Genomic DNA, 21,075 nt, shown 5'->3' with positions numbered 1-21,075 from the left:
TTCAGGACCCTGTTTAAAACTTGTATGTGAATTGAGGTAAACATACATTCCTTTGTTTAGGAGCTGCTTGCCCAGTCCTGCCTAATCAGGGCTACGTGGGTTTGAACATGTCACCAACACCATTCAGGGCAAATTCATAACTTCACTTAACATTTTCCCATGATATTACTGATCAGCAAGTTACTCATTTTCAAATGATACCTCACAAGGCATATTTTGTACAAAGATTATTACAATGGTAGGGTGTGAATATAGGGGTGCACTCAGTCACACAGGTGAATTGAATTTAAAGAATAATAATTCTCTTTTATTTTTTTCCACAGACAATATAAAGGGTGGAATTTAAAATGTGACAAATAATGTATTATCTTTGTTTGTTCTTAACTATATGAAATTTGCTACCTTGCTGTGTGTAGTAACTTCAGGTTTTCTTTACAGAAGGGATTCTGGAGAAGGATGGGGTTCGGAGGGTAAAGGGGGAAGGAGGAATGTGTTTTGTCATGAGTGATTTGAAACAATGACACTGGTAAGCGAGCACCTGTTTGAATGATATTGCTTAACTGTAGAAACACAAGTCCCTCCCTGGAAAGGGGAGAGACATGGATTTTAAGAGCGCGAAAGAAGCAGGCTGTGTGTCTGAAGGATCAGTTAGGGATCATGTAGGGGAGAGAGAATAAGCTCTGACATGTAAGACCTATATTGGACAATGAAGGAGACTTTTACCCTCTATAGCGGAAGAGAAATTAGATGGAGTCTGCTGACCAAGTGATGCCCACAGTCACCAATAGAGTTAAGGGGCTAAAGTCCCTGACCTAAACAGCATCACATAGAGATTTGCATTGGTGCGGTATCACAAGTCCATGTTCATGCAGAATGTCTGGGCACCTGTCTATAACTCTCTGACTCACTGATTCTGCTCTGTTGAGGTGCAAATTTTTAACCGTGAGGGTAATCAACCATTGGAACTACTACCCAAGAGTTGTGGTGGATTTTTCATAAGTGGAAATGTTTAAATCAAGAGAGGATTTTTTTTGTAAAATATATGCTCTAGGTGAAATAAAAATTCATTCAGGGAAGTTCTGTGGGCTGCGTTATGTAGCGGGGTCCAAGGGGTGGGGGGTCACACTAGATGATCACAGTGGTCTTTTCTGGCTTTAAATTCTCCCACTCTGAACATCTGAGGCTCTTTGATGTAAAATCATTATTCCTTTGTGTAAGTCCTTGGGGGGTGATTTTAACCTCCAATGCTAAAGAGGAGGCCAGTGTTAATATCCTCTTGGTTCCTAAACCCTTCATGTTTGGTATTAGTTTCAGGACTAGAAGCTGGGCTCATTGTAAAACTGCTGTGGTGGTATATCTCAGCTGGTACTTCACAAACAATCTGTACTGAACAACTTGTTCACTTATAACCCGCATGTAGGGTGAAATCCTGCCCGCACTGAAATCAAGGGAAGCTTGTCCATTTTCTTCAAGTGGAGCCAGTATTTCACCCCTAATACTTTTGAATAGCAAATAGATTTGCAAATAAAACTGATTCACAAATTCTTCTCAGAGCCAAAATTCACTAAATTTTGCATTCAGTTAATACTGTTCGGCCCTTGCTATTTTTTGCATCACTGACATATAATATTTTAATACTCTTTACTCCAATTATAGAAGCAGCCTCACATATCAACAGAATTATTAATTGAGTTACAATTGCAAAATCCTTATTACTCTTGATAATGCACAAGCATCAGATCGGATGAAACCCCAGATTGATTTTGAAGAAACAGCAGTGAGAAATAACATGTTTTCCACTCTTTAGTAAACAAAGCTGATGTGATCTGAGATTCACTGAGAAATGATAACATGAAATCCCACATGCCTATTTTTAGAGCCACTTTTCAGCAAATAGTGATACTTAGATATTTTAATGTATTTTTTCACTATAACACATTTGCCAAGTTCAAACATGACAGACTTTGATTGATACTCAGGTTAGAAATCCTAAAGGATCAATTACACTGGAAAGTTGATGAGAATGTTAGGAAACTGACAAAGCATTTACTATAGGCATTCTCTAAGATTATATGCTCTCCAATTTAACTCTCCACTCTTTTTGTCCTGTGTAATAAAACATAACCTAAGTCCTCTGACATTTCTGAGATTACAAAGATTGTAAATGTTGCCTGGAAAAGATGTGAATATTCAAAAGTCTGGTCCTAATTCAGCAAGGCAATGGGACTTAGGTTAACTAAGAAATGCATATACTGTAAATGAGACAATTTTAGCAAAGATTGAAGTAATGACACTGAAAGATTTGTTAGAAGTAGTGTGAGCCAGCAATAGCTGAATCTTCAAAATGGATTAAATCAGGTTAAGTACAGGACAATTCAGTAAATTAGCTTACGTAGTGCTTAACTGAAATGTAGGTACTGTATATGCAACATTTTCAGGCTCATATAAAATTGGCCACCTCGGCATATGTGTTCTGAGACTTTTTCTATTACATATCAGTGTAGAATTGCATGGCAGGCTGAAGATTGTGGAATTTACTCCCATAGAAACTAACGGTGACGACAAACCTCACTTTCAGATCCAAATATAATCTATAGAGGAAACGATATACAGAAACTATATGTATGCAAATCTCACTGGTAGTTTCATAAATACTAGCAGGAAACACTGCCAGTGAGAGCTAAAGACAGACTTAATGAAATCTAACATCTATTCTTTAAAGTTCTCATAACATCAAGAAGCTTGAGAGAGATTATGTGACTTTTTCTGTTTATTCTTTCTGTGCTCATTTCCACTACCACCACAGGGGGTAATGATGGCTGATCTCTCACTCCAGATAAACCAATAAGCAGGTTACCAAATTACCTAATCAATTGTGCATAGTCATTTCCGCCTCCCTTCCTCCTTCTGTTCTGTTTTTATAGTGTGCATTTTAATTATATCAATAGACAGTTTCTCCCCGCCCGCCCCATGCTGGGAGTCAGACATCTCTCTGTTTATGGGATGGAAACTTAATGCTCCCAGCCCTGAGATAATGTATGACCCTTTTTCATAACCCACTTGAAGAGATTCATCTCAATACTTAACGCAGTCCAGCCCCCTCAGAGACAAAGACCCCAGGTTCACATGTAATTTTCCGTTTCTCAAGAAATATACATTCACAAGTATAATTAATATTTCATAACACGTACTTGAGGAATCAGATCTTGTCATGTCTGTTTCAGAAAAGATGCCACCATCAGTTTGACCCCAGTATAAAAAAAGTCTAGCTGTAATTTAGCATTCTTTGGTTTCTTTGTGAAAGCAAGCACGTTTCTGTCATATACAGTTCTCAGTGAGGCATCTTTATTTTCATTGCTTTTGGCTTTTCTAATGTATTGTTACATTGCCCTGTCAATCAAAGCTGAGACAAAGTGCCTTGCATTCTGTTGTTGGACACCTTTGACTACCCCACAGGAATTTTTTTAAACACTCTTTCTCTGTTAAGCAGTGTATTACATAGCAGTGCTGCCTTGAAGTGGCAGACTTGAGGCTAAGTGGTGGCACTTAACTGTACAATACTGGCCATATATGAGCAGTAATGCCTGTAGATTTCAGATGAGAATACTCACTGTTTACCTATCAGTGTTACTTAGCATCTTATATTTAACTCAAGTGTTCCAGTTGGAAGAGAAAATAAAATCACAGGAAACCTGATGCATACATTGGGTTGGGGCCACATAGAGACCTATCCATACAACGTAGTCATGTTAGTCTCTAAAATGCCCTGAGAGAGGAACAAATTTATTTTGAGCATAAGCTTTCGTGAGCTAAAACCCACTTCATCAGATGCTTGCAGTGGAAAATACAGTAGGAAGATCTGTGTGTGTACACACACAGAGGACATGAAAAAATGGGTGTTGCCATACTAACTATAATGAGAGTAATCAGTTAAGGTGGGCTATTATCCGCAGGAGGAAAAAAAATTTTGTAGTGATAATCAGGATGGCCCATTTCCAACAGTTGAGAAGAAGATGTGAGTAATAGTAGTAGGAAAAAATTAGCATGGGGAAATAGGTTTTACTTTGTGTAATGACCCATCCACTCCCAGTCTTTATTCAAGCCTAATTTAATGGTGTCCAGTTTGCAAACTAATTCAAATTCTGCAGTTTCTCGTTGGACTCTGTTTTTGAAGTTTTTTTCTTGGAGTATTGTGACTTTGAAGTCTGTAATAGAGTGACCAGGGAGATTAAAGTGTTCTCAGACTGGTTTTTGAATGTTATAATTCTTGACGTCTGATTTGTCTCCACTTTTATTCTTTTGCGTAGAGACTGTCCAGTTTGGCACACCAATCAGACGTCAAGAATTATAACATTCAGAAGGACATTTTCTAGATGAAATGACATGGTCCATTTAGAGACCAAATTTTGACACTCCCAGTTGGGATTTTTCCATACCTCAGGTAGGATATGCATCGGCAACAGGTGGGAGCCCCAACAATGGTAGGAGACTGTGTTACTGGGATCCTGCAATGGAGGGAACATGGAGAGATGTAGATCCTCAGGAATGAGGAACTGGCCCCAGGCCTCCTGCAGATCTCTGCCTTTCATAAGAACTAGTGGTCCTGATCATTGTTCTCTGCTACACATCTAGCCCTCCTCAGAGGTAGAGCAGCAGCTGACTGTGAGTTGCATTCCTCCTTTAGTGAATCCTCCTTTTTGTGGCTTTTAATGTCAGAAGGGAGTGTCTTTATTCTCTGGCAGGTAAACCCAACATGTCAAATTTTTAATCACTGTGATATCTATATTTATGATTTCTGCTGCTGTATGTCTCCCCTGACCCTTATAGCTACTTTAAACAATTGAGCTTGCTGTATGACAATGACCTGTCTTCATTTTATTGTTAATGAATTTCAACAAAAAGTGTATCTGTGAACCTCCTTTCCTGAAGGCAATACGGAAAGCCAGCAGCTTTGTTCAGCAAAAATATCTGGTCTCCTTTGAAATGAACAAAAAATGATTATGTAGATTGAGAAATATACTGTTACAGATTGTTATGCAATTTCAAAGCACTGTATACCAGGAAGAAGGAAACTATAAGAAGGATTTTTTTTATATAAAAGAAGTGATGGTTTGCCCCATAACTGTTGTTTCAACACTGTTTATGGGACCCAGTCTATCCCTGAAGTTAAAGGGTGTCTTTCCACTGGTTCATTAGGACTTGGATTGATCCATAATTATGGTTTGTAAAAACTGACAGCTCTACATCAAAACCATAGGTTTCCATATAGCTCTCTGGAGTAGGAGGTTTCAGTGATAGTCATGTGTGCTGATCCCTTTTCCTGATATTATTGCATTACTAAAACTATTTATACAAAGTCCATCATCATAGTATCTGGATGCCTTGCAAGTTTTAAGTTGAGACAATGAGCATCTCACTAATAGAGACTATCCTGCCTGCTGCTTTACCAGTCAGGTAGGAAACCAGGAATTAAGTGATTGGGAAGACCTGTGCAATCGAGGTGCTTCTGGTGACTAGGTTTAATAGTGACACTTTAATAGTGACTAGGTTTGCATTTAGTTTGTAGTCCCACAGAGAGGAAATTCTATGTATATTGCTTTTAACTTCCTTTCTATGTAACTAAAGGTTAGGGCAGGGGTGGCCCTAGACTAGCTGCCAGCAACTGGCACCCTAGGCGAATCATGCAATCGGCGCCCCCACCCCCAAACCCCAAAGGCAGATCTAGGCTGAGGTTTTTGGTAAAATGGGAAACATTTTGCTCTTCTTTTTCCTTTTAATATTTTTTAAGCTTTTATTTTTATTTTTTTTTAATAGAGGCTTAATTATTCAGTTTGTCCATCCATCTGTCTGTCCAACCAATGTTTCTGAGATCACATAAAATAAAGACACGAATTTTTCAGAATAGATTTTTACACAACAGCTAGATGATATTTCAGTCTGATTTCAAATAAAAATGCATTAAAAAAATGAATTATAATTTTTATTATTACAAATCCAAAACCATGCATTACACTATCCTGCTTTAATTGCCATTACCATCACATCCAATATAGAAAGAAATAAGAAAACTCTTCAATGAACTTTAACCTGTATTTACAAAACACTCAGAGTAAAAAATACTCTGTGCTCTTAAAACATGACTTTTCTTGCTTTAAGTTTTGAAAATTCAGTCACTAGTTCTTTTAGATCCAGTTTTCCAGCTATTTCTTGCTCTTTTGACATTGTGGCAAGTCCAACAAGTCTCTCTTGCACCATTGTTGAAGGCAGATATATGTTTTTATCAATTTTAACTTTGAGAAGCTACATTCCCCACTAGCTACGGAAACTGGCAAAGTTAAAAGAATGTGTAGAGCTATAAAAATGTTTGGAAAACTGTCTGTGAGTTTATTTTCACAAACAAACTTCAGTACTTCTTCAGGAATGAAATGTTTCTTAAGTTGTCTTGAAAAAGCCTGAAACTCACTACACAAATCTGTAGCATCAATGTCTTCTGAATTTTCAATGCTGACTCGTTTTATACAAAATTCTCTTATCTGTTTTGCTGTTTTCTTTTGCAAGCTGTGGATATCATATAGAAAGCCAAATAATGTCTCTAGCTGCTGCATCTATTGAAATCTTTCGTCAACTGAGTGAATAGCAGTATCAAGGACTGTGAAGTAGAAATTCACTTTGAACCTTTGTTTTGGGTTCTGAATGGGTGTGTCTTATCCTTCATACGAAAGCTTCTGTTTCTTTTGCCAAATGCAAACTGGATCTGGTTCAAATTCTGTCGGAAAGTCTATTTCTTCAGCAATCTCGAGAGAATCTACCAGTGTTCTTTCGAACCCTTCGTCACTTCTGAATTCCTCCAGAATATTTTTAGTTTGCTGCAGTTTTTGAATAGCAGAATATATGTTCAAGTTCTTTTCCTGAAGCTGCTTACTAGTGAGGTTAATCTTGAAAAGGATATTATACCACAAAATGAGTGAAGTCACAAATTTGAACTTGGAAAGGCCATTTGCAAGAGCTTCTGCATCTGAAAGTGCTGTATTGCCAGATGATCCAGTAAAGGTAGTATCATCAGAAATTTCAATTAGGGCATTATAAATGTTTCCAAGTTCATAGTGAAGAGGCTTCAAAGTATCAATGCAACTCTCCCATCTTGTCTGACTAAGTGGTTTCACAGTTAGAGAATTCACATGGCGAGTCAGAATCTCCCAACGGCGTGTTGAGCCTGAGAAAAACATGTTGCACCAAGTCAAAAAAAATTGCTTGCCTCCAAATGGCATCTAGCAGCATCATTGACAACCAAATCCAGAGAATGCACACTGCAAGGAACGAAAAAGGCCCTAAGATTGATTTCCATCATTCTCCTTTGCACACCATTGTCTTTACCCTTCATATTACTCCCACTGTCATAGCCTTGGCCACTTAAGTTTTCAACAGATAGTGACATTGTTTCAAGCTCTTGTAGAATAGTTTCAGTCATAAATGCTCTAGTCGTCTCCTTCAGTGGTAAGAAAACCAAAAAATGTTCCTTTATGAGCACTTCAACATTATCTTCATCTGCAGACTTTTCCATAGCCACAAAATGAATGATCATCGTCATTTGTTCTACAGGACTCACATCTGGTGTATAGTCTAGTATTATTGGAAAACTATTTTGCAGAATGGGCAGCTTCTACAATTTCTTTTTAATGGCATTCGCTAGGATTTGAATTAGTTCATTCTGCATAATTTTTTCCTAAGTAATGAACATGTGTTTCATGATCAGTTATTTTATGTAGATGCTCCTTCATGACGGGATCAAACAAAGCTAGGTATTCAACAAATTTTTTAAAGTTTCCACTATCTGGAGTGTATAATTTTTCATTTCTGCTGCGGAATGCTAAATTTTGTCCACCGAGAACTCTCACTAAAGCAATTTAAACCACATTGCAGCCATCCCAACACATCTTTTCACTGCTTAAAGGTTCAGTGATTAGTAACATACACTCACTTACCTATTAAAATAGTTACAGCGTTTACACGGAAACAAAGTGACCTTTTTCGACATTATAATCTGACACCAGTTGTTTGGAAAGTAATCCCATTCCCCACAGTTACCCGCTTGGAGTGTGACATCATAACTTTCATAGTCTATTAAGCATTAATGCTGTTACTTTTCTTTTATGCACCTTATTTATTACATGTGAACCAGTTATAACAAAGAAAAGTTTATAATTATACAGCCCAATAATAACGCTAAGGTTTAATAACGCTTAAAGATACTCACATTTTGGATTTATAATGCTGAAAGACGTTATTCTTTATGCTTTGGCACCAAGAAACACAATTTTCCATAGCATTCACTTGATTCTTAACCATCTATCTGCAATGTGTGTTAAAATGACCGTTTGACATGTATCAACTCGCGATATCTCAGCTCTACATGAATTTCTGGCTATGCAACCTTGATGTATATTCGAGTTAAGTGTCACTAGCATTGCAGCTCTTGCCACTAGCAGATGTGTTTCATTGTGGCTGAGTTATTGCTTATCAAAATTGCGGAGTGGGTCATCTTGACCCTACGTTGAAAATTGAAAAAAAAATTGCTAAAATATTCTTTATTTTTGCAGTAAATAAAAGATTTGCCATATTAATACATTCTCAGAAATGTAGAGAAATTAATTATAATTCATATTCCCTCTGTACACACACAGGAATTCAAATAATGACATCTTTGTTATTTTGTGGGTTTTTTTCATCTTTTTCATTTCAATTTTTTTTTATTTGATTTTTTTTCCTCGCATTTGGTGCCCCATTTAACTTGGCACCCTAAGTGACTGCCTAGTTCGCCTATATGGATGGGTCGCTCCTGGGTTAGGGCCACTAAAAGGAAATTCCCATTGTATTCATCCTCATGCAGTTAAGAGAGAACTTTTATTTTCCTTTTCCGCGAGTCCATAAAAAAAGGGGGTTTGTGTGTTTGTTTAATGCATATTGAATTGAGTTTTGATGGTTATTTGTTTGAGTAATTTAATTATTGATCCCCTTTAAAAGACTGTAATCTCTCCAGAAGAGAGGCAGAGAACGGGGAATGTGGCAGCCTATGTATTCGTCAAAGGCATTGTCAAGGCTTGTGTCTTTTCTGTTTGGGCACAGCAGCAAACAACTTTAAAAGTACAAACCACAGTGGCTTTTAAAGAAGTACAAATTAGTTAGAATAAATTAGAAATGTAGCTGGTTTTAAATGTATTAAGATTGCTGTACATACAGTATTTTGGTATAACCAACAGTCTCAACTGGGGACCACCACTCCCACTACAAAACCTGCACAGGGGATCATGAAGGGAGGAAAACTCCATGAGAAGTAATCCAGAAGTAAAACCCCAGCAAAAGGGGTCAGTGTACATGACTGAAACTGCTTAACGTTGCATCTCCAGGGATATCTATCAAGGAGATACTCTAGAAATGTTAGCAGTTTGCCCTCCAAATCCAGATTTCTCACATTCCCTTTGAATCTTGATCAAGCTTCTAGGGACAGAGAGCCATTCACATGGTTGTGCACAGATACTGGAGGAATAGCATCCAAATTCACTAAGAAGCTGTAATAGTGACATTAATTAATTAGACCAATGCAAACCCCTATACAGGCACAGAATGGGACTTCTACTGGTGTAGCTAAATTTAGAATGTACAAAAATAAGCTACACCAATGCAGCCCATCCCATCAATGGAGTGAAACCGGTGCAAATTTCCTTAAAGTAAACAGACCTCAGAAGTCATGAGTAGTAAACACACAGTTGAATTGTGTGGAGATTTATTTAATCTCTTTTTAATGTCCCACTGGGCCCAGTTATAACTGGTTACTTTTTTTAGCTTTTTCTAAACATTTTCAAAGGTTGCCCAGTTTTTCCCCCTCAGAGATGTGTTCAGTTGCAAAAACACCCCTGGAGCAAAATTTTAGGGAGAGTATCTGATAACATTATAATTTATAGTTAATTTAGGACCTGAGCCAACAGGTATTCACAAGTCCCACTGAAATCAATGGAGTTTTGTTTATTTAAGGACTGCAGCTTCAAGGCCGCTGTTTTTTGTAAAATGCATTGACTTGAGATATAATTAAACAGCTAATTATGAATTAGGAACATTCTTCAGAATTAAAATAGCATAAAGATTTACCAGAGACAGAGATCATGTACTGACTCAATTAAATACAAATAAAACAGGTTTAAATAAGACAACTCTGAATCTCTACTAAATCCTACATATCTTATGTGCTGGCAAATATATAATTCTAAAATGCCCATTTATTATTCATGTGTTGTGTCTTAGTATACCATTTGTCTCGCAAGTATTGTCAATAAATTATTTGCCCAGGCGGGTCATTGTGTACATTTTGTTTTGTTCATTATGGAAAACTAATCGTAAATCAAAATCATATACTGTACTGACTTATTGCAGTGACTTGAGCCAATGAGGAAAAAAGTATTACTGTTTCCATCTATAGCAGAGCTGAAACATTTCACATGTATGAAAAACACAGAAAAGGAATATCTCATCCTTGTAAAGAGACAGTCTGCCCTAGGATGTGCATGTGTGGCAGTACTCAACACTAATTAGCTGGATCCTGAGCTGGTGTTAGTTGGCATAGCCCCATTGAAATGAATTGTGTATCTTGTGTGATGAGCGGAAGTGGAGAAGAAGGGGCAGGTTTCCGAAGGGATCTAATTTGTTGTGACACCAGAAGCCCAGGAATGGAAAACAGGCCTGGGCTGGTATCTCTGAAGCTCTAGGAACTCATATGTAACACTGGGGCCACTCAGGATGGTTACTAATGATTGCTTTCCTATAAATCTGCCTTCCACTTCGCTTATAGACAATGAAACAGAACTGGCTGCAGAGAGCTGCGCAGAAGCATTCGTCATACCGATGTCATTCGTATTAAAACATCCATGTTAGGAAAGGGTTAGAAAAGCACTCTGAGTTAAGCAAGGCCTGCAATTAGGGACAGTTCTTTAAGGGGCTCATAAACCTCCACTTGGGAGCTCTGAATTAAGTCAGACTAACCCAGGGCGTGGAACAGGTAATTGAGTTAGCTCTAATTGACACTGACCATGTAACTTCTAACCTTCTTCTGGTACATCTACTTTTTTGGGTATCACATTTGTGTAAAGAAGCAGCATTCACTTTCTCAGGGGTGCTTTAACTTGTGAGCTATTTTCAGTAAAATCTGTATTGCCAGTACTGGCTTTTTTCCTTTCCTTTGATAATGCTGCTGTTCCACTCCTGCAGCAGCACAATACTCCCCGTTTTTGAGAGGGGGGTCAGAAGTGAAGACAACCTTTTTTGAGGTGATGAAAGGAATGTGGCCCTGCTCTCTCTGCCCCAACTTATTACCACCTTGTTGTTGACTCCCTCAAAGCAGATGTATGCATTTGCACTCCTGTTTTGTTTCCAAAAATGGTTTATGTGGTTGCATTTCTACCTGGGAGCTCTGGTCCTGTCTACCAAAGGATGCTGTTTGCTACTATGGAAGAACAGGCAGAGGCAGGAGCCAGGAGGGAGGAAACTGCTGTAGGATGAGTGAGTGATGGAGACCAGAGCTTGCCCTGTGGATAAGGGGGAAGTGAACTTGTTGTGGGAAACCTGACTGTGGGTATCAGAAGATAGCTGGCTCTGTGTGTTGAGGGGAACTGTCTGTGTGAGGAGGAAAGAGCTAGGGAGAACCTTCATTCGCTAAGGGCCAGATTGTGACACCTTTCCCGCACTGACTATTACTCCATAAGCAGTCCTTTGTGATGTAAGGTATTATCCAACCTGTGTTAAGGGGTATCAAACTCAACTTGTCGGAGGACATCATTGTCCTTGACCAGAAATCACACATGAGGTGAAAAGGAGTGCATATCTTTGACAGCTGTATTAATTTATTTTTAATTGTAATTAATGATTTTTTTTAATACGTAGAGTATGGAACAATTATAACCTACATAGGGACATGTGGAGGTTTATTAAAGTTACAAAGTATTTCATTATTTTTATTTCATGGTTGAAATTATTGCATTAACCCAGGGTAATGTTCTTGTCACTTTAGCACATGACAGTGGTATGTGACTGTAGAGGGGTCAGACTCACCCCTGCGGCGCCTCCTGCTGGTGACTCCGGGAATTAGCTCTGTCCAGCGCTGGAGCGCCCTCTGCAGGCCGGTGATCCACCTGTCTTCAGACCCCCGTGTCCCTCCCTGGACCCGGTGCCCTTTTACATGGGGGTGCTGCCCCCTGGCAGTAACCCCTTTTCTTTCAGGGTCTCCCCCACCTCAGGGAACCCCCACCCTCTATCCCCACCTTGAATCAGTATATGGCTACTGCCAGTCATTGTCTAGCCCCACGTCCTGGGGCAGACTGCAGTATCAGCCAACTCATCACTGGCAAGGAGGGTTTGGACCTGCTGCTTTGGCCTACCCCTGGGCTGCTTTCTGCAACCCCCAGTACCTGTTAGCCCTTCGCTAGGCCGCAGCCTGGGGCTTTCCAGGCTGGAGCTCCCCAGCTCCTCAGCCTGTCCCCAGCCCTGCTTCACTCAGGTATCCAGTCTCAAGCTCCCTGCAGCTAAGCCCTTCTCTCTCTGAAGGCAGAGAGAGACTCTCTGGCTTCCCTGGCCTTTTATAGGGCAAGCTGTGGCCTGATTGGGGTGTGGCCCAGCTGCAGCCACTTCCCCAATCAGCCTAGCTTTTAGAGCCACAGCTCTCAAGCCCTGCCAGGCTGCTTTTTAAACCCCTCAGGGCAGGAGCAAGGGTTCACCCTGCTACAGTGACATATTGGAATATTGCCACTTCTTGGGTGGTTGTGGATGCCAGTGTTTGACCTCATTCTGAGCAATGCATCCAAGGTATGGCCATATATTTATTTTGGGAGTTGACTTAGATCAGAGTATTAACATGGAAAAGTGGGAGGGAGAAATTTGTAGAAATCATGGTTCATTTGGGGCAGAGAAAGGGCCATCAGACTGATCATGGCCCAAATGTCGGGTTCGGGCCAGGCTAACAATTTCCTTGTTCCCAGTTCAATCACTGAATGAAGAGGATCAATAACCCCCTTCCACAAGCACCACTCAAGTATTTGATTATTTCATACGCTTTCAAAAAAGATGTTCTAAGCAAACAATGTAAAACACATTTTAATGAAAACAAATCTACAAGTTATTCAGAGCCCAACATTTTAGTGTCCAAAGCTCAAACCATTAGATATTAGCTACGTATAGTGAATGGATTATCATTATTTATCATTTGTATTCCAGTAGCACCTGGAGACTCCAGTTGAGATCAAGACCTCCTTATGAAAAATGCTGCACACATATAGAGTGAGAGATGGTCCCTACCCAGAAAGGCTTACAAACTAAATTCCTAATCTTGCAAACTGTAATGGTCTGCCTGTGCAGCATCCCACTGAAGCCAGTTACAGGCATTACAACTTGCAGGATCACCACCTAAATAGATAAAACTGACATGGTGTGACAGAAAGGGATGTACCATACAAACAGAGCAGTGGTTTAAAGACTCAGGGCAGTTCCATGATAATCTTTGGGTGGGTTTTATTTTAATGTATTTGTATGTATTTATTATGCATTAAATGCATTGCAGGGCAGAGTGGATGAGGAAAGGGGATGAAAAAGATTCTGGGGGCCATTGTACTCCGCAAGACTGGAATACAAATAACTATCTGGATAAACTTAGCTGTATGGTAATGAGTACTTGTTACTTTTTACTATTTCTGATCCAGGAGTGTAACTAGAAACTGAGCACCAGATGTGATACTCTTATTTTCACAGCCTTATCCCACAATAGTCCCATTGATATCAATATGACTACTCTTTACGTAAGATGCTACTGAATATGAGCAAGGGTGTCTGAATCTGGATGTGAATCAGTGAATTTCAGGAGGTGTATATGTGCCAGGAATGCAGTATCCAGCCCCAAACTGGCAGGGATACTGGCAAATGGAGGAAGTCATGGTGCCATTTAGCAGAGACTCCTCTATGACAATATAATATAAAATAAGTTAGAGTTCCTTACCTACCCAAATATCCTTTTTAAATGTCTCCTAACCATAGCTAGAGGATGCAGAGAAGCTAAAAGCTATGAATCAGTTTCATGCACTTTGTATTTGGGTAATAAATCATGTATTCCTTTTTTAAAAAGCATATGATGTAGGTGCAAGAAAAACTCAAATAGACATCCTAATATCATAGTCTAAAATCTCTAAAAGAAACTAAGGTCCAAGAGCAGGCATCAGAGGAGTGCTTGATCTGCATGTTTTTTATCAAAGTTACTTATCGTTGGATTTCAAAAAGAAAAGCCTGATTTTGAAGAGTAGTAGTACCTGGAACAAACATTGCAGTCTTTCATTTCCACTTCAGGAAATAGTCACATGTTATTCTTATATGGTAGGAGCAATTCCTCCTGTTTTTTAGAGACAGAATCACTCCAGTGCACTTGTGTCATTTGTCAGTTTAGCAAATACTGTCCTATAAGACAGGTTTCAGAGTAGGAGCCGTATTAGTCTGTATCCACAAAAAGAACAGGAGTACTTGTGGCACCTTAGAGACTAACACATTTATTTCAGCATAAGCTTTCGAATGCAAGAAGTGAGCTGTAGCCCACGAAAGCTTATGCTGAAATAAAGGATATAAGGACTTCAGAAACTTTGTCTTGCAAATGCTGACATTAGTTTTTGGATGACCTTTGCCAGCAAAGTGTGTGTACATATAGCCAAGTCAATATACCTGAAGAAATAATGGACTATGATGATGTATGTATTTCCTTTCCAGAAAAAGAAATCTGTGACTACCCACTGTCAAGATCTGTCAGGTAGCTTTGTAGAGAGTAATGGTCCTGGTGATTGATTGATTGTTTGTTTGTTTTTCCCTTGTTACATATGTTGCAGCTGGTTAAGGTCTGAATTTGCCTACTCAGACCAGACCACCATACAGTTTGTTGGGCTCATACCCTGCATTTGTCCCACATGAATTTTGGAGACCATCCCTTTCTGAAGAACTGCAGGGATAAGAATGCGTCATCCTTTCAGAATTAGGCCATTGGCCATATGAAGGTCATTTTGGTCCTGCCAATATGGTAGCAGGTCTGTTGGAAGTTGACTCCTTTGACTCCACCCTCTTTGGCAAAGCTGAGTCAGTTTCTGGCAAGTCTCATCCTTCAGTTGTTTGTCTCTAATTTGCTGAACTCAGCTGGCAGATGCTGGAATTGCTGCCAGAACAAGGTCATTGTAGATTTTGACATCTTTCTCTAAAATCTTTTCTTCTTCCATTGGTAGCTGCTCAACTGGGGATCTAGACAGAGTGTCTGTTGCTATAGGTGCTTTCCCTAGTATGCATTCAGTGTTGAAAGAAAATCAAATCAGCTGTTGTCTAAATCTGTGAATCCTAGGTGGAAGGTCATCCTGTGGTTTTGAACCCAATAGTGCCATTAAGGCCTTGTGCTCTGTTTCTGTGTTAAAATTCAAGTCAAACTGATATGCACTGAGCCATTCACAGACCCAAGTGACTGCTAGAGCTTGATTTTCCCACCTGAGCATACCACTGTTTAGTTTCTATGAGACCTCTTGATATGAATGCAATAGATCTCTGGTCTACTTCTGGCTGCTTTTATTGTGAACACTGCTCCTAAACCATATGAATATGCATCTGCTGATACTGTTGTTGGATAGTTTCCTGAAGAGTGTTTTAAAGGTGGAGATATCAGTAGTTCTTTTTATTAAATGTGTGTTGTTGTGAGCTACCCCAGATCCATATATTGTGACCACTAAGGAAATCTCATAAGGATTTTTTTAGATGAGCTAACTTTTGGAAAAATTCCCAGAATGGTTTGTTATGCCTAAGAATCTTTTTACAGCAGAAACATCTTTGGGTTTCTGTAAAGTGAGTAATGCCTTGTCTTTATCTGCATCCAGCTGAATTCCTTGTTTGCTAATTATGTATCCTACAGATTTTATCTGCTCCTTTACAAATTCACATTTCTCTTTCCAAGTGAGGCCAGTCTGTTGGAAGCATATCTAAACTGCATGTGGTCACTCATCATGTTCATTTGTATTTCTACCAGATACCAGCATAACATCTGCACGGCCAAGGATGCCAGGCAAATCTGACATGATGTGAGAGATTCTTTTTGGAAAGTGTTCTGGTGCTGAAGGTGTACTGAATAGGAGTCAACTGAAACAGTACCTTCCAAATGGTGTGATGAATGTAGTTAATAGTATAGCTTCTTTAGCAAGGAGGGTTTGCTAGAAGCCTGCTGTAACTTTAAGTGGTCTTTGGCTTCTGATAATTGAGATAATGTCCAGTCAGCTCCAGGAAGCATGTGTCTTTCTCTGCACACACTTTTATTAAGTTGTGTCAGGTCCACACAAATCCAGAGCAAGGGCTGTGAGAGCAAAGAGGGTCACCGATAGCACCAACTTTATTTTGTTCTCCCCTGACAGCTCTTCTAGCCCTGTGAAGACATGGTCATATATCTCATGTATAGTTTGTTTTTTTGCCATTAATGCATTCCAGTCTCTCAAGTAGGTGCAGTCCTTATATTACTGGCAGCTTTACTAGGGGAGTTGTCAGTCCTTGTATTACATATATTAGTTGTTGAAGAACTTTCCATCCTTTCTCCAGTTTCCCAAGGAACTGGCCACAAACATCCAATGTATTGTTACTAGCTCCATGTAGAAGTTTATTAAGTCTTTGCAAATCTGAACATCTTTTTTTGGAGTTTCAGCGATTGCTGCCTGTAGCGGAGCGAGACTCACTGGTGTGGCGCCTCCTGCTGGTTGTCCTGGGAATTAGCTCGATTCCAGCTTGGAGCACCCTCTGCTGGCCGGTGGTTCACCTGCCTCAGGCCCCCGTGTCCCTCCCAGACCCCCGTGCCCCTTACCCTGGAGTTCTGCCCTCTGCTCTAGTACCCCTGCTCTAGGTCTCCCCTCCCAGGGGAACCCCCATCCCTCTCACCCACCTTGCTTCAGTGGCTACTGCCAGTTGTCATCTAGCCGCCACTCACTGGGGCAAACTGCTGTCTGTAAAGGCCACTCATCATTGGCAAGGGGGTCAGACCAGCTGCCTCTGCCTAACCCCGGGGTGCACCTCTCCAACCCCAGTACCTGCTTTGGCCTTTCCCAAGGCCTGCAGCCTGGGGAGTTGCCAGGACAGAGCTCTCCAGCTCCTCCTCCCTTTCCCCAGCACTGCTCTATTTCTGGTACACTGAGCTCCCAGGCAGCCAGGTACTTCTCTCTCCAGAGCAAGAGAGAGACTGCCTCAGCTCCTGGCTCACAGCCCTTTTATAGGGTCGGATGTGGCCATGGCTGTGGCTGCTTCCCCAATCAGCCTAGCCTTTTTCAGGAGTGAGACAACTGCCCCACTACACTGCCCTAATATTAGTTTTAAATTTAGGCGTTTTTTACTATTAGATTCATGCTTGTGTACCAAGGTGTTGTCTGTTCTGTTGAGGTTAACGTCCCTAGAGGTATGGACTCATTGTTATCTGATGATAACTCTCCCTCTTAGACTGTTTCCACTACTCTTGGTGACCTGCTTTAGGCCAATTCCCCCGATTCCCCAAGAGGGCCCTGCACCCTAAAGAAGAGCGCCTAACTTAGGTGCCTTTTTAGTCTTTACTCACCCGGCAGTGCTCCGGCAGCAGGTCCTTCACTCACTCTGGGTCTTCGGCAGCATTTCGGTGGTGGGTTCTTCAGTGCCACGGAAGACCCGGAGCACCGCCAGGTGAGTCATCCCTGCCATGGCCCCATCACAACTATTTGAATCGGGCCCCGCACTTCCTAAAGCCGGCCCTGCCTGCACGCTATTGCAAAATATCCCATTTTGTGGCATTTCCTACATTCTGCTTCTTCATTGGTGCCAGCTGCGGCTTGGTGTCTTGCTACATCTTCCACAGCTTTTCCAAGCTTCCCTCCTTTTAAGGTTGTTTGGTCTCCCACTCTCTAGTTGTGCACTGTTCTTATGTTGGAAACTTTGTCTGACTGCTTCTGTCACATTCTCTTCACTGTGTCGGTATCGTCTGATGCAGTCTCCCTTATTCTGCTAGCATGTAAGTCACACTGCTGTTGCCTTATGGTCGCTTGCAGTCTTACTTTTCCTATAGCTTTTGTTACTGTGAGATCTAGGTGTAACTGATGCTGTGCTGAAAAATTGGTGTCTCTTATGCCAACAACTGTCCCCTCTCTTACTAGTTCTTTTAGCGTTCCATATTTATAATGTTCAGCAAAACTGTGAATTCCAGTAATAATAGTCTCAGTTGTTTCCCCTTGTTCCTGTACCTCTTATTAAGTTTGGTCCTTTTATATATAATATTCTGTCTGCCTATTACATGGGATCAAAAGCCTCTTTCACTTTGGAGTAGTCTGTCTTTTCCTCAGTAGTGTGGGGTTACAGTATATAGGATGTCAGCAGAGCATCACCAATGGCACGTATCAAGGTGTGTATCTGGTATTCTTGTGCTTTCTCTGTTAAATCAGAAGGCATCCAGAATCCTCAGATGTATGGATCCAGAAAGGCCAGCTGCCTGAGTTAACAAAATCAAACTTCTTTAACAGAGACATTGGTGCTATGGGTTCCATTGCAGCAGGCAGAGCCCTGTCTCAGTGCAGCATCTTTCACTGGTCTCCTTCCTGATTTTCCACTTACCCCACTCACTCACCACTCTGGCAGTCTGGGGGTCTCTCTTCTTTCCTTCACTCCTTATTTAGAAAGAGGGATTCACTCACTTCTGACCCCATGTAGTGAGAGGATATAACTACAAAGAGTCATGCCTTAAGCAGTGATTAGAGACCTCCAGTCCCTATCCAGGAAGTTCCTACATTTATTACATCCCGGTTATCTCTGGTGTATGTGGAGACCCAAGGATGCACACCACGTGAGGGCTTGGGAACTGTCTCTATGAAAACACCTAGGCCCTAGCCTCATGCTTCCAAAACACTTCTGTGGTTATTATAGTTGATGGTTCCTTCCTGTTGCCAGCACTGCAAATATCAGGTGTTTACATTGGACTGTTTAGTGACACCTACAATCCACTCTGCATCCTGGGGTTGCACGCATGTAAATAGGATGATGCTGCATTTATTTGTCTTGCCCTTTCATGTGCATTTGAAGTCAAAGGTTCCCTCAGTGCAGTCGTCTCGGGAAGGGCGACTATTTGGGTTTGAGTGCACAGGGATCCAGAAACAAAGGGTGCCCTTTAAATTATGCAGAACATCATTTTGCCCAGAAACTGGTAGATTTTGCATTACATCAAAACTAATAGCTAAAATGAAAAAATGAGAGGTAGTCAGTAACAACAGGGCTGCTTCATCTACAGAGATTTTAGGTTTTCATTGCAGCTTTCCCTACTTCACCTTAGAACCGTGCAAAAATGCCAATGTTCACACAGGATGAAAGTCATCTCCGTGCTATGGATCTATGCACCATTTAAGTCCCACTAACGTCCTTTAAGTGCTGACCCTCTATACAAAATGAATTTCACCCAATGTCAATAGTTATGTATGAAATCTGAGCTTTTCACAAGTTGTTCCAGATGGAATTTCACTATTGTATAATTTTAACATTTCTTCAGAAATATTTTTTTGTTAGGAAAATGATCGAAACTGGTTTTTGTCTCCTCCAAAAATCCAAACAGTTCCCACAAAACTATTCATATATTCACAGAAACATAATCTGTTCCCCTATTTGGTTCTGACTGAGGCCTTGATTCAGCAAGGTACTTAAACATGTGCCTAACCATGAGCATGTGAGTAGCCAATGAGACGATTCGAGTATTTAAAATTATGCACATACTTATGTGCATTGCTGATTTCTGGCGGGCTGCAGGCCAAAGGTTGCCGATCCCTGCTCTATACAATCAGCATTCTTCTAATAACTAATTCAAATGGATTATGTTTAAATGCAACTTTTTAATGTCCAGAAGCAAATAGATTCCAATATAGACTTTTGACAGGTACCATATAGTGTTTCAGGTGCAGCCATATGTCCCATTCCATCTCAGACTTGCAGACATAACCAAAGGGTGTTCACAGTGTCATTTCAATAGTCTGTGCCTTACTTTGTTTGTTCCTCCTGGTATCTCTTAGAAGAGCCTCTCTCGGTAGAGTTTTTCAAAATGACATGTTTATGGGAGTGAACTGGCAGGCAAACAATGTAATGATTGGATAATATAGCGAAATATGATTTGTGCTTCACTGCAATAAAATGATGCAGGACCATATTTGATGTGGCATTTGAAATAGGAGAATCTAATCATATAAAATGGATTTCAGAATGGTAATTGGAAAGTTTTAGAGTTGGCTTTCTTAGACGATATAATTGGGCCTGGATGAAATCATAAAGTGAGGTCTCGGTGCCTTGTGGAGTTGAAGCCTCTTTGAAATTCTCTATAAAAATGACCATTTGTGCCAGGGACTTGAATAAAACTTTAATATTAAGGTGCTTTGTTGCATGAAGTTTTAGTCTCAAAGGTAATGTTGAGTCATGTAGCATGATAAAGGAATTTTAACTGAGGTGCTTAAAAATGAAGCTCTTTAAGTATAAAAATCCAATTTTGGACTTCATTTAGAATGTTTATGAACCATACAAAATGATATTATACTTTCTTATCATAAAGAGTATCTCAATTATTGGTTAGAACACTTTTTTAAAGGATTTTTTTCCATTCAATTTTACTAATCACCTCCAATTACTTAGTATACTGAAAAATTACAAAATGTCTACCACATGTGGAATTTACCTTTGGCCTAGTAATTTGATATATTACTGAATAATCCAAGCGAAAGATGACAAATGGCTATTCAGTTCTGAGGTACTCAAGCACAGCTAATATATTAAGTTTATTTTGGAAAACTGAATAATTATGGTTTGCAATAAGAGGTCTTAATTTAGCACTGCAATGTTCTAATAATTTAAGATACAAACTAAGTTTGAAGGCCCAGAATTGGATCTATAATACATTAAAATAACTATAATTTGATAGGGGAAAGTCCCTTTGGATTTTGAATATCTAACTGATGCCTTAAAAAAGCTGCTTCTTATTTTTGTATGACCTATAACTTTTTATTT

The 21,075-nt window shown here is 40.0% G+C and overlaps 1 protein-coding gene across 6 annotated transcripts in view; it reads left to right on the top strand.

Moving 5' to 3' along the window:
- LOC123376999 (glypican-5-like) overlaps nucleotides 1-21,075 on the top strand; it is a 654,555-nt gene that overhangs the window by 389,886 nt on the left and 243,594 nt on the right. Inside the window, exon 8 of one of the 6 annotated variants that reach the window (XM_045029335.1) lies at nucleotides 9,258-9,373. The exons of the other annotated variants lie outside the window; for them this stretch is intronic. Within the exon in view, the coding sequence (XP_044885270.1) occupies nucleotides 9,258-9,335 (78 nt within the window). The 3' untranslated portion in view covers nucleotides 9,336-9,373. Of the gene's footprint in view, nucleotides 1-9,257; nucleotides 9,374-21,075 lie in introns of those variants that run through there. 6 annotated transcript variants of the gene reach the window in all.

This window comes from Mauremys mutica, chromosome 9 (genome assembly GCF_020497125.1).
Source record: "Mauremys mutica isolate MM-2020 ecotype Southern chromosome 9, ASM2049712v1, whole genome shotgun sequence".
Taxonomy (NCBI): domain Eukaryota; kingdom Metazoa; phylum Chordata; order Testudines; family Geoemydidae; genus Mauremys; species Mauremys mutica.
The sequence above is the reverse complement of the archived record's forward strand: the minus strand, read 5'-3'. Positions and strand labels throughout refer to the sequence as shown.